The sequence below is a fragment of the Lytechinus pictus genome, unplaced genomic scaffold (genome assembly GCF_037042905.1).
Source record: "Lytechinus pictus isolate F3 Inbred unplaced genomic scaffold, Lp3.0 scaffold_20, whole genome shotgun sequence".
Lineage (NCBI taxonomy): Eukaryota > Metazoa > Echinodermata > Echinoidea > Temnopleuroida > Toxopneustidae > Lytechinus > Lytechinus pictus.
The window spans coordinates 6313355-6327395 of NW_026974141.1; the positions used below are offsets into that span (position 1 = coordinate 6313355).

The following is a 14041-nucleotide window of genomic DNA, read 5'->3' on the forward strand; positions in this document are numbered from 1 at the left end:
AATTATATTCTACTTCCATTTGCTAGCTTGACCTGGACCAAGCCTGAATACTAATCAAGTCCGTAGGTGAGCCCAATTCCTGCCTCTCTTTTGGTTTGGTGTTAACTCAAATATGCCCGCATTGACTTGACATTGAAAAAGCATGAATAGTGAAGTTTGATAGTAAACGATATATGTTGTGTTAGCACTACGGTTAGATGAATTAACAATATTACGGAAAGGGATATCCTACACTCTAAATCCATGGGGTAAAATATCGCCGAGGTAAACACAAGAGTGCTCAATATTGAGCAATAATGTACTTTTTACAACGTACAAGTCTCCTATATTGAGCAAACTCTGACTATTTACTCTTTTTTTTCCTTTTTAAGTTTTGATCATTCTTGTTGAGTAAAGTTTGCTCCAATTTTTGTCTATTTTTAGTTTTGCTCATTCTTGATGAGTAAAGTTTGCTCCAGTGGCATTAAATTTTACTTAACTCTGTGTAAATTGCACTCCCAGATTTACACTGCCTCCACGAAAAGCCCTGCACAGCACGCGGCCGCATAGGAAAAAAACCATGTGTGCATAATACTAAAGGCCATATAGATCTATTAGTACCCAACCTGAGTACACAGCGGTGAAATGGCGGACGACAAAGTTGCTTCGTTGTTGAGGAAATGGGAGCTGACCGACCAAATCGTCAATTTTAGAAGTAAGTATGCATTACCAGTAGACCAGAGTATATATTTCTTTCTAATTCTTCAACATGAGCTCGAACGCACAGCCATTGTACTGGGTGGCGCAGCCCCGGGCTGAGCCGGCCGTGGTCGCGTGCGGTCCTGCCTCCTAGCTGGTACCTGATTTTGGTCTGTGTATGCTGTGTCTAAGTTAAAACTAGGTCTACAGCAGTACAGATTTTTCTTTGATCTTGAATCAACATTGTATAGCATTTATATATTTACTCCATCTGATCTAGATTCTAGGCTACTGACTAACGTTAAAAGACTGCCGAAATCGAAAGACTTCCGAATTCTGAGTTTGCCCGAAATGATATGAGATAGGGAAAATTGTTTATACCAAACAAAATTATAACAAAGATAAATCCTCTTTATTTTTTTTTTCCTACAGGTGTTTTTTGTTTTTGTTTTTTATTTGACTCAAATCATTATAAGAACAAAGCTAGATCCTACAATGTATAGAGCCGAGGGGTCTACATCTAACTTAGATATAGATAGAAATGACTGAAGTAAAAATGCGATTGTCATGTATTCTGTATGGATTGAATCACACCTAGTTAATCATCGTTGTATTGATAATTGATATTTCTTTACAAAAAGTGGAATTTACCATATCTTTTTCTTTCCATTTAGATTGTGGCATTGACTCATCAGCATTCAAGCTGCTTGATGCAAATCTCGTGAAGGACGTGATCCCGCAGTTGGGTCCAAGACTTAAATTCATTAACCGTTTTGATGACTGGAAGAGAAAGGTTAGTAAGCAGCCATAAGATATTCCTGGAAAGAAAATGTTTTCGTGTTGCAAATGTGTGAAATCATTTGAAAAAAGTGGGGATCTATGGAACCATTTAAAGATCCATAACATCAATACGAAGACCAGAACAAAACTTGTGTGTCATGTGCAAGAATGTTTTAAAACATTTTATCATGGTTATAGCTACAAGCGGCACTTACAATATCATGATTCCATTGCACAAAATGTCAGTGATGGAAATGCTGTTTCTGATGATGAAAGTGTATCAGATCAGTCAGAAGTGCTGCCAAATGAAAAACCCAACGAGGAAATATCAGCAAATATCAAACATTCTGTTTCTGAATATGTAGCAAAACTTAAAAGCTCTTCCCTGCCATCATCTACTGTGCAAAGCATCATTTGTGACACACAGGAGCTGCTCAGGAATGTAAATGAAGCAGTTCTACAAGTGTCAGCCCCCGTCATTGAGGACATAGCTCATGATATCAAACCGTCAGATGATAAAATTGACAGTCTACAGTCAGTCCTCCACATGGTGAAAGATCCATTTGATTATTTCAGTTTATCTACTGTCCACAAGCAAAACCAATATGCCCACGAATGTAAAGTTCTTATTGAGCCAGAAGAAATTGTTTTGGGCAAAGCATACAGAGAATGTTTGAATGTGCGTACTGGAAGGACTGAGCAAAAACAAGTTGATGAAACTTTTCAGTATGTGCCAATAGGAGACAGTCTTAAAGTGTTCTTGGAACAACCAGGCTATATGTCGGTCATCAGTCAAGAAAAAGACAGTGCTGGTGAGAAAGAAGTTCTTCAGACTTATAGAGATGGATCATATTATAGGACTTTTGAAGGGAAACAAAACTGTTTGGATATTGAATTGTTACTCTATAATGATGACTTCGAGACAGTAAATCCCCTCGGTTCAAAGAAAGGGAAACACAAACTTCTTGGAGTCTATTTAACTGTTGCTTCTTTGCCCAAGAAATATCAAGCTAAGCTTGAAAATGTACTTTTGGTCGCTTTAGCAAAATCTTCTCTTGTGTCCAAATATGGTGTTAATGCTGTTCTGCAGCGTATTTCTGATGATCTTGAACTTCTCTTTACGGAAGGTCTACATATAGATAGTCCAGATGGATTCAACGGCACCATTCGTCTGAGACTTCTCCAGGCAGTCGGTGATAACTTGGCTCTCAATACCATACTTGGCTTTGCTGGAAGTTTTAGTGCAAACTACTATTGCAGGTTCTGCAAGGCACTTAAGGCAATATGCAGAAAACAGGTAGTTGTTGATGAAAGGTTACTTCGTACTAAAGAAAACGTTGATTATGATATCAGTTTAAAAGATGTATCCCAAACAGGACTCCGGAGATCATGTGCTCTCAATTCACTGAGCTATTACCACGTATCACAAAACTATGCTCCTGACCTGATGCACGATTTCCTAGAAGGGTTACTTCCATTTGAGATGAAACTTGTCCTGTCTGAGCTCATACAACAGGGCAGATTTAGCCTTGATGAACTAAACAGTCGTATTCGGTCATTCAGCTACGGCGTAACAGAACACGCAAACAAGCCCAGCCTCATTCTTCAAAGTCACCTTAACAACCCATTAGGAGCAAGTGGTCAAAAGGCATCACAGATGAGCTGTCTTGTTGAATTCATACCTCTGATTGTGGGAGATAAAGTTGAAGAAGGGTGTGAATACTGGAGGTTGTTCACAATTCTTCTGGAAATCTTCCAGCTGGTCATAGCACCAAACATTAGCATTGCTGTTACCTACTACTTGCAGTCAAGGATTAGTGAGCATCATCAGTTGTATTTGCAACTATTTCCTGATAACCATCTCCTCCCCAAGCATCACAATCTTCTCCACTATCCCCGAGCAATGGGAGAGCTAGGTCCTTTGTCACAGTATGCTTGTATGAGGCAAGAAGGAAAGCACAAGCCTTTGAAAAGGTGGGCAAAAACTTGCAATAACTACAAGAACATTGCCAAAACAATTGCACGTAAACACCAGGAAGATCAAGCATTCAGAATGCTCAAGAAAGAAAACATCAACAGCGAATGTGTATGCATCCACAGTTCAGAATTTGTTAAAGTGTGTGATCTTGATAGTGAGGCAGAAGTATGTCAGCTGTTGAGCTGTGAACCTGATGCTGTACTAGAATTGTGTGATAAAGTAACATTTTATGGATACACATACAGACCTAATATAATGTTGCTAACTGACTGGTGTGGTGAACTACCATCTTTCTCAAGAATTGATTGTCTTATGAGAAAGCAGGATAGACTATATTTGATGATCCAACCATGGAAGACATATTACTTTCATGATCACTTTCAAGCCTATGTTGCATCAGAAGATGAGTTGGCTACATTGCAGTTGGTTGATCCTGAAAACCTGTTTGAACACAGACCTGTTCATGCAGTGAAGAGTCATGGTATTGCAGATCATCGGTGGTACATTCCTACCCGATACATGCTGTCATAAGTGCATCAAAGTTAACTCAGAGCCAAAAATGATGTACAGGTACAATACACTGTAGTTTCAATTCCTCAATACCAGTTCAAACTTATGTACTTTCTTTCAACGAATAAATGTGTATGTACAATTTTTTTTCTTAATAATAGCCTTTACATAGAACTGAATATTTAGAAGGAGCAAAGTAAACCCCTCAAAGACATTTTTGTAATATAACTTTGATCATCCATATCTCTGTTTACTGTAGCACTTCTATGCATCATTATACATTCATATAATAGGAATGTCAGTTCATTTCCATTTCAAACAATACACCATCAGTATTGAATCTCAAATAATGGAAGGTATAAAACACCTTAAATGTAAACACTATTAGTTCAAAAGTGTTTAATTATCTTTAGGATACAATGTTGGCACTCATGCAGAACCACTTCAATATGACAATATCAATTACACTCTATCTATCCTAAAACAAATTAAGAAATTTGACATCGACAGTGAACACTAATTTTCACTTTTGACATGGTACCGTAATTCAGTTGTCTTACACATTCCATAATGTTTAATTTTATAGCTATTTGAACTAGTACAATCAGAAGCATCTTTTCAAAGGAGAATAGACATACATTACAAGTACATTTCAATAATTTTGATTTCAAGTAAAATGATGTGAAAAATCGAGATAATAATTTAAATGTTGAATTGCAGAAACCTTTTGACAGACTGTGTATTTTCATCCTTTCAGGATAAAGCAAACGATTCTGCAGAATCTATACTGACAGGCATGCAGATGGGCTGGGAGTCACCCGAGCTGTCTGATGATTTCATGATATCAGATGTGGAATCAGTTGCTTTAGACCTTTCTCAGGCTTCAACTATTGCAGTAGATGAAGATTCATGCTCATCAGTAGTCAATGATTTGAACAGCAGCAGTGACACGCCACCACTCAAGCGCCAGAAAGCAGTAAGATACGTAAGTTCACATTTCAAAAAAAAATTGTAATTCATTCAGTCTAAATAATTAGGCCATATTATATTATTTACGTGTATTTATATCATGGCTATTCTAAATGTTCTCTAGGTTTTCATGGTGAGTGAGTATTCACAATTGAAAGCTTTCGTTAAACAATCACAATTCCGCTAGCACCGGACCCATTTGTGCGGTTACCACTGCATAAATTGCACTGAATGATTCTTTGAGTTATACTCCTGACGACGAATAGAGCATACTGTTCGAAACATGTCGAGTCGATATCTCCTTTTATTGAAATAATACTATAGTTACAAATATTATAGTTAACCCTTTCAAGAAACCAACCGTTCTTTACAGAAATAAACTCAACAAGGAATACCAACAGTTCTTTTCAGAACTAAACTCTTCGAATTTGTGAACTGGTCACACATTTTCTGATCTTGATCTTTTTCTATTTTTCCTCTTTCCATTTCATTTCATTTTTCAGTGTTTTCAACACCAAAACAAAAAGCTAAAAACGTATCAAATTGAAACCTGAAAAACAAGTCTTGTGTTTGTGTTTTTAAATTCAAATTCCATTGCATTCACTTCCTTTCTTTTATTCCTCTAATTGCCCTATAAGTGGGTCCCTTGAAGAAAGATACATGTATATCAACGGCCTTTTCCCTAAGGCTTACCACATGGCGTTAACGAAAGCTTTCAATCAGATCTATTCTTTTTTATGTGGAAATAAAAGTCAAAACCACTCTGTGTGTCCCTGAGCAAAGTATTTAAGAGCCACGCTGTCTATGATGTTAAGTTCAGAACAATAATAAAAACATTGAAATTGTAAGTCCCTTTAGAATACAGAGATGTAATTAAATTGACTCCCAGTTGCTATTTTTATCACCAAGGTCTGTTGAAAACAAAGAACACTCTATCTGCTGGGTAGCACATTTTTTGCATGTTATTTTGAGCTGTGATTATCCCATTTATTACTATGCATGCAAAATCGATCAAAAATACATGCACTGTATCTGTAAGAATCCCTTTTTAGCAAATGCTTTTGGAAGATGTTGAAATGTGCCAGAAAAGATTTAATACCACCTGTACTATTATGAAAAAAAATTAAAAAACACAAACACAACATTTTCTTAACTCGTGCAATTCTGATTTTTTTATAGGATGTGGGTGAAATTCTAAAGAAAACCATGGAAGGAAGAAAAACGTTGGCGGAAGTAACTCGAATGAAAGTCTGCGCACCACACAACACTCGTGTCGTCTGTAATTTGTGTACAGAGCACCTTGTAAACTTGCATGGCCTAAGGTAATGAATGTTACATGTATTTGCAATGGCTCATATGCTATTGCCTTGTTTCTGTCTGCATTGTGCATTCTTCTTCTTTCTTTTGCAAGAAATCACATTCACTTTACAGCTAGACTTTGACCTTCCTGACTAGGTCCCTTTCTCATGTCCAGTTGATTTGAAAATCCTCCTTTCCCTCATCAGGCATCTCATTTTTCAAAGTATGGTATAACAGGGCTCTGAAGGATATTTGCCAAGCTTAAAATATACCTGCTACTAGTAACCTTGAGTCAAGTGAGACAACAAATAACAAGGCTAACACCGCATATTGTATGGTCTATGGAGGATGAAAGTTTATTCTGGAACTCCCTTCCAAATCATTCAATCTGTATATGAAAACAGAGAGAATAAAAACACATTGTTTAGTGCAATACTCAGAGATTTACATCTTCTTGTCTGCTAATAAACATATATCGCTTCATGGAATAATCAGTTGTCATGAGTGACTTATTTATACGTCAATAGTAGCAAAATTATGTTTTCTTTAAGAATTCAGAAAATCACAAGCTTCACTTGGTTTAAAGAAATTCAATTAACTAGTTGACTAGAAATTTAACGTCCTGTGGAAATACCGAAATCTCCTTAAAACACATGCAATGTATAATCTTTCAAATGTATGATTTTCATTCAAACTACCTAATTTGCTCTTTACTGTATTTAAACCAAACTAAATCCTGAATAAATAAATAAACATTAAACTGTAATGTTAATTTCTCTTACTAAACAGACCTGGCCCTGACATGAAACGGGCAATGGCCTCCTCAATCGTCGCAGAATTCCCCTTCTTGAAAGATCCAGCTGGAAATGGAGATGTGAGTAGACAGTTTGTGGAGACTGACTTTGTGTCAGTATTTCAATTAAAACTCATCTGTGGCACATATCAGTAAAGTCCTTTTAGTCCAAAGAAAAATTTCCTGTTACTCATTAGAATATTGTGATAGGAAGCACATTATTAAATTTTCCCCTGTGCTTCATGATGGAAGTTTCAGTTTCAAATTTTCTGTCTGTGAGTTACTTTCATCTAGCTCTTTATTAATGTGATAATGGCCTGATTAATATTTTATATTTTCTCATGAACTTTGAAGATAGTAATTTATTTGAAGTTATGGCTATATAGTTTACTCTTTGAATTGTTGCATTATTCATGCTAATGCAGATGATTTTTTTTTAAAGGAGGAATGGTACTTCAAAAGCTCCAAATGTCCTGCAGGTGGTAGGATAGAGAATAGACTCAAGTATTTAAGAAGAATAACAGCGGAGAAAGACAAGAAGCAAGTCGGGGTTGGCAGTCCTGAGGATATAGCTTCAACATCTTCCAGTGAGGATCTAGCATCTCCTCAGATGAATTATGGTATGCACTTACAGATGTTACCAATAATTTCCAAAGCATATAACAGTCTAATGCAACCTGTAGAATTTTTACTGGTCCAGTTCAACTGGAACAGTATTATTTTGTTCCAATTTCCAGAGTTACCAGTTGAATTTTTACTGGTGTAACTGGTCCAGTTGATTCCGGTTCTCCTTTTGGATAGTCAAGCAGGCTTAAAAAATACTTGCCCAGTAGCAAGAAATTTGTTCCCGGGGTTCAAGCTAGTAAATAAACATAATTATATGTAGATTGTGTTAATTTTCATAGTTTGGCCGCCATGGGCATGTTTATAGCAAAACTTAGAGAAAGGGATCCGACTTTCTTTGCATTTTTCGAGTTGAATGTAATTTTGTATTTCCTTTTTGTCCCATTGAAGTACTAATTTCTTTGGTTGGGGTCTGGCAAATGCATGTTATAGCAAAATCAGCTCTTTTTGAAGGGAGTAAATGCTGGTAATGTGACACCCTTTTCAATTACAGGTAATTTGGCTATGTTGAATATTTTGGGACCATAGAAATCTGTTTTGCTTGGGAGAAATTTAACCTAGAAGAGTATACATTAAAACATGTTTGCATAATCTGGTCTTAAAGATTGCTTTGACTTGGGCGAATATTTGACGTATGAAAGGTCGACTAATCAGGTTTAACTGTATTAAAAAATAAGTCAAATACTACCTGGTAAAACCTTGTTTACTTTGATACTAATTAGCAGCCAAATTAAATTTTAATGCTGCCTGATAAAACATACAGCTTAAAGTTAGAAAAATACTAGGATGAACAGGAGGTTCATCCATTTTAACTTGGGCTTGATTTGATAATGATTGATATCTTAAGAGTTCCATTATTATTGATCAGATCTTGCAGACATGAAAGTCATCACTGAATGGTTGAAAAGTCATAACACCCCCCAAAAAGATGTTGTGGCCAAAATGCAGCTGACATCAGCATACAGAAAGGACTTTGTACATTCAACACTGCCGGGAAGTTCCAGACAAAAGCCTTTTGTGGCTGAAGTGCTGGATGAGTTTCCACATCTCCTTTCCCCTGGAATGGTAAGTAAATGTTTAATAAGCAGGTCCCTTATCTAACGAAATCAAGATGAAGGATATTAATACAGTCGGTTATAGATCTATGTATGTGATATACGCATGTACACATAAAAATAACTGCTTTTTCTGTTATATCTACATGGAGCATTCAACAAAAACAAAAAAAATACCTGCACACATTCTGAAAATGACATTGTATGAAGAACTCCTCAAGAATCGTCCAGTGAAGTGGTTAGAAAAGTAGGTTAGGGTCTTTTTTTTAAATTTCACCCACTTTATTAATTGTCCAGACATGTTATCTATATTTTCTTTTTTATCTTTTTTTTTGTTGATTTCATTCCCAGAGGAATTCCATGATTCAAAATGTTACATTTAAGCAAATTTGACTGGGATAAATTTTGATACAGTTTATTCAATATCTATTTAATTTGAAGTCCTAGTCTTGTAAATATGCATTCACCCACCCAGTATTTGCTGGATCACATTGCAGACTGTGCACGACTTGTGTTACTTGTACTATTCTTATGATTTTCATGTCAAATTGATGCAGCCAATACATGGCCAAAAGAAGAAAAAAAATACACCCATAAAAAAAAGACAATGAGATATGCATGCTATTGATTTTATCTTTCTGATTCATAGATTGAGCAAGACTACGAAATGCTGTTTTCGGGGAGAGGAAAGCACCTCTATACAAAGTGGCCGGTGGTGTCTGCGTGCATCCTAGAATATGCAAACCGAGTAAGCCCAGGGTGGAAGGCCAGATTTAACGTTCAGCATAGAAAAGACACAGACTTCAGTCAAGGTATGATATTGTTTACAGATATAGTAAGCAAATTGGCAAATAATTGTACTGCTCGCTTCACCATCACCCAAAGTTTTTCTGTAGTTCTTATTGTGTTATGAAGAAAATCTATGATTGAGTAGTTTGTACCAAAATAAAAAAGTTTTCAGATTAAATCTTATTGACATTATGTTTGAAGAAGGAACAAATAACAAACCCATATATACATTGGAAGGGGGGAGGGGTTAATTTTGACTGTGCAGTTGTGATTCCATCTTTTTTTTTCATTTATAGATTTCAGCATTAAAAGTCGTCACAAATATTTTTGTTTAAGTCGATGGATACAATGAAGGCCGAGTCAAATAGTGCATGAAAATATGATAAACATGTATCATCAGTCTAAAGAAATTTTCTTTAATATTATTGATACAGATGAGAGGATGAACCTGGCATTTTGCCTTCTCTCGCATTTGTTCCCTGGAAAGAAGTCAACAAAGGGAGGAAGAGCTTCCATCCAAGAAGCCTTGGATAATTTCATTGACTTTCAAAAGGTAATTATAGCAATGAGAAGATTCATGGCCATTCCAAAAAAGAACTGTTTTTTTTTGGTAGATTGGGAAGGGGAAGTGGTTAGAGGGTAAGAAGGTGAAAGTGAGAAGCATTACATGAAATAGCCCTTCTCTCAAATTTTGTGGGATGATACATTCTATGGCAAATATTTCACAATGGGCTGTGGATATATGTGGCACCTTAGCTGGAGATATTTCTACTTATTTTTGCAACTTTCCAAGACACAATATCACTATTGTTTCTTTCCATACCCAGGAATAACTAAGTTGGTCGATAACAATGTCACTGTATATTTAAAGATTAGATTTAATGGTCAGTCAAATAAGTAATAATACCCCCTGGATAATTTCTGATGCACCTAACATTACATTTCAACTGTACTTCAGCATATGAGAGTGTGTTACAAGCAATTTTTATGCACATTTCATGGTGGCATTTTTTTTTCTTTTCTTTCATGTCAGGAGGGGACCAATGTAGAGGCATATAAATCTACGCATGGGAGAAAGCAACCGTTCATCCTGGCCCTAGGAGGACACTACGGCAATCCAGCTCAGACTTTTGTTGTATTGGAGAACCACGTTCTTGAGCAGAAGAGTCTCATTGCAGCTGTAGATTTGTGCTACAAGATCTTTCAGATCTTTGATCTACAGTATCCATGCCAGGCGCGGGCAATGTGGGTCGTAATGGACACCATTGCTTTTGATGTCAAACCAGGAGGTCAAGAATCTGGTTCAGTGAGAGCCTTCAGGGCATATTACCATTTCAACCAGAAATGAAGCCTTGGAATGTGTTGTTCTATCAACAGGCCTTTTGATATTGAAATGATCACTTAGAAAATTGTCATTAAAAAGAAAACGGATTTATGAACCCCAAACTATTATAATATTTTGAAAGAGTAACTCCTCCCACATCTTCGGTACCATTTTTGTGTGGTATGTGTTTACGCTTGGATGAACATAGCACATTGATCAAAAGATGTAAAAAGTGTCAAAGTAGGGGTGTAGTAAAAATAACCCCCCAAAAAACAACCCCACACATATCAAACTGGTGTAACTTTTTAACGGAACAGTATTGAGCAAAATAACTTAAAAGAAGTGTTCTTACACCTAACAACTACATTCTGTGTAAAAAATGAGATAGATCCGTGGAGCCATTCACGAGTGAGCACACGTCAAAGAAAACAATGATCACTTTTCAAGAGTATCAATAGTCCTTTTTATGTCTATAAGTGACCATTTTCTCTTTGATGTGTGCTCACTCATAGAATACTTGATAGATCAATCTAATCTTTACACAGAATTTAGTCGATAGGTGTAACAGCACTCTTGCTAAGTTACTTTGCTAAAAACCTTTTCGTTAAAATGTTATGCCACTTTGATAAGGATGGAGTTGCTTTTTTGTTGTTTTTATTTTTTGGCACAAGTCGAATTATACATGTTCGCAAACAATGCACCATGTTCAACCAAGCGTAAACACATTCCACATTAAATGGTGACGAAGATGCGGGAAAAGTTACTCTTCCAAAATATGTATAATTTGGGGTTCATAAATTGGTTTTCTTTATAATGAAAATTTTCTAAGTGTTTAGTTTTTTTTAGTCACTTTGTAATGCAGCACAGTTTTTAGATTTACAATTCCTGTTGTTATCTTAGGATTTTAATAACATCATATTCATGTTCTTTGGAAAAACCAATCATACAGAAAGATGCTTTGCAATGCGCTCTCCATTGTTCTCTCAAATAATCAACAACTCTTCGAATTTGTAACATTTTGAATTAGCATTGGTTTTTATATGAGGGCAACTCTTGTGTTGCATATTGTCCTGGGCATGTTTCATTGTTGTAGTTATATGCAGCCAAAACGTTAACAGCATATATTGAGATTTTTATTGTGAACCAAATTTATGGCTTATGTACATGCCATTTTCTGTATTTGTTAATTATATATATGCCAATACAACAAAATACAAACAAAAATGTGGCCAGGACTACTTCACACAAATGGGGCAAACATCATGGTTTTTGCGAAACCCATAAACTGGCACTGGTATGAAGCCATTCTACTAATTCTGAGTGGATATTGGGTGTGAGTGCATTAGTGAAAATGCCAAAATAATAGTGACCACGGTTTCTATCAGCTACATTTTGAGTGTTTTTCTTCTTGTAAAAACAATGAGAAATTACATGGAACAGATGCTTCAGCCTTCTTCAATTTTGACACAAAATTGCACACTCTTTCATGCTGTGAAAATTTGTTAGAATCAGCTTGAATATGAAATTTTTGAAAAATGGAAGATTAAAAAAATTGTATTTTTTCTGTCCTAAGCGTATTTAGTGTTAAAGAACAAGAGCCATTTTTTCTTGTTTGCTCTGCAGATTATTGAAGTTCTTTTGAGGTCAAATTTTAGAGGGTAGACTATAATCATCTGATCATTATCTCTAAATGCTAAATACAAAAGTGCCTTATTTTTCTAATTATGCAACTACCTTTTACTTCTTGTTTCTACAATAATAAATGTTGGGCTTCTTTTTTTCTCTCTCCTTTTTTTTTAGGCTGAATTTCCTTAGATTTCTTAATGTTCTGTGTTTTGATATGCATTTTAATATTTGCTTTCTTGTGTTGCATATTGTCCTGGGCATGTTTCATTGTTATAGTTGTATGCAGCCAAAATGTTAAAAGCATATATTGAGATTTTTATTGTGAACCAAATTTATGGCTTATGTACATGCCATTTTCTGTATTTGTTAATTATATATATGCCAATACAACAAAATTCACATTCCCATGTGGCCAGGACTACTTCACACAAATGGGGCAAACATCATGGTTTTTGCGAAACCCATAAACTGGCACTGGTATGAAGCCATTCTACTAATTCTGAGTGGATATTGGGTGTGAGTGCATGAGTGAAAAAGCCAGAATAATAGTGACCACGGTTTCTATCAGCTACATTTTTAGTGTTTTTCTTTTTGTAAAAACAATGAGAAATTACATGGAACAGATGCTTCAGCCTCCTTCAATTTTGACACAAAATTGCATACTCTTTCATGCTACGAAAATTTGTTAGAATCAGCTTGAATATGAAAATTTTTGAAAAATGGAAGATTAAAAAAAATTGTATTTTTTCTGTCCTAAGCGTGTTAAGTGTTAAAGAACAAGAGCCATTTTTTCTTGTTTGCTCTGCAGATTATTGAAGTTCTTTTGAGGTCAAATTTTAGAGGGTAGACTATAATCATCTGATCATTATCTCTAATTGCTAAATACAAAAGTGTCTTATTTTTCTAATTATGCAACTACCTTTTACTTCTTGTTTCTACAATAATAAATGTTGGGCTTCTTTTTTTCTCCCTTCTTTTTTTTAGGCTGAATTTCCTTAGATTTTTTAATGTTCTGTGTTTTGCATTTTAATATTTGCTTTCTTGTTATAAGATGAAAAAATTAAAAGATCTTTTTGTAAAATACACACCGGCATTAAGGTACCGCCTGCTTTGTAACGTTATGGAGTCTTTTTCAGATATGTTTTTTTTTTAATTTGGACAATTATATACTGGCATATTCCACTTTTCTGTGAGTTTCATGCATACTGGTTTTGAGGCTCTATTTATATGCATAATTTCATAACATAACATCATTCCGTCTTGGCCTTGGAGTTCATTTTCAGCAGAGTTTAAAGATATGTCCTGTAAAAAGGAACATTGGGGTCCATGATGACATTACCAAATAAAAATTGATTTACATAATGAATTGCTAATTTATGACTAAAATGACGTTTACACATGACACATATGAAAAAGGACACATGGTCAAATTTGATGTAAAACATAAATTAAACCACAAGGAGCATTGTGGAAGGAGTTTTCTGGCCTTATTTTAGTAAAAAGAAAATTACCTGAAATTTGAGTAAAACACACTTTACTATTCACTGAGTAAAACGAACCTCAATAATGGGTAAAATATTACCCATCTAGTTGATTAAAAACCTTTACTCAATTCT

General features: G+C 35.4%; 2 protein-coding genes across 2 annotated transcripts; both read left to right on the top strand.

The window, feature by feature from the left end:
- Positions 1 to 266: 266 nt before the first annotated feature.
- On the top strand, positions 267 to 13502 carry LOC129283458 (uncharacterized). The gene is made up of 10 exons (XM_064114934.1): positions 267 to 694; positions 1353 to 1471; positions 4704 to 4931; positions 6095 to 6237; positions 7004 to 7088; positions 7450 to 7627; positions 8500 to 8696; positions 9336 to 9498; positions 9910 to 10028; positions 10509 to 13502. Exons 1-10 carry the CDS (start codon positions 625 to 627, stop codon positions 10821 to 10823), a joined length of 1617 nt encoding a protein of 538 aa, XP_063971004.1. The 5' UTR covers positions 267 to 624; the 3' UTR covers positions 10824 to 13502.
- On the top strand, positions 1456 to 4631 carry LOC135157860 (uncharacterized). The gene has a single exon (XM_064114932.1). It carries the CDS (start codon positions 1508 to 1510, stop codon positions 3965 to 3967), a length of 2460 nt encoding a protein of 819 aa, XP_063971002.1. The 5' UTR covers positions 1456 to 1507; the 3' UTR covers positions 3968 to 4631.
- Positions 13503 to 14041: the final 539 nt, after the last annotated feature.

Coding starts and splice junctions, on each gene's coding strand:
- LOC129283458 (XM_064114934.1), top strand. CDS start 625: ATGGCGGACGACAAAGTTGCTTCGTTGTTGAGGAAATGGGAGCTGACC. Junction 6,238..7,003: donor GTAAACTTGCATGGCCTAAG/GTAATGAATGTT, acceptor CTTACTAAACAG/ACCTGGCCCTGACATGAAAC. Junction 7,089..7,449: donor ATCCAGCTGGAAATGGAGAT/GTGAGTAGACAG, acceptor TTTTTTTTAAAG/GAGGAATGGTACTTCAAAAG.
- LOC135157860 (XM_064114932.1), top strand. CDS start 1,508: ATGTTTTCGTGTTGCAAATGTGTGAAATCATTTGAAAAAAGTGGGGAT.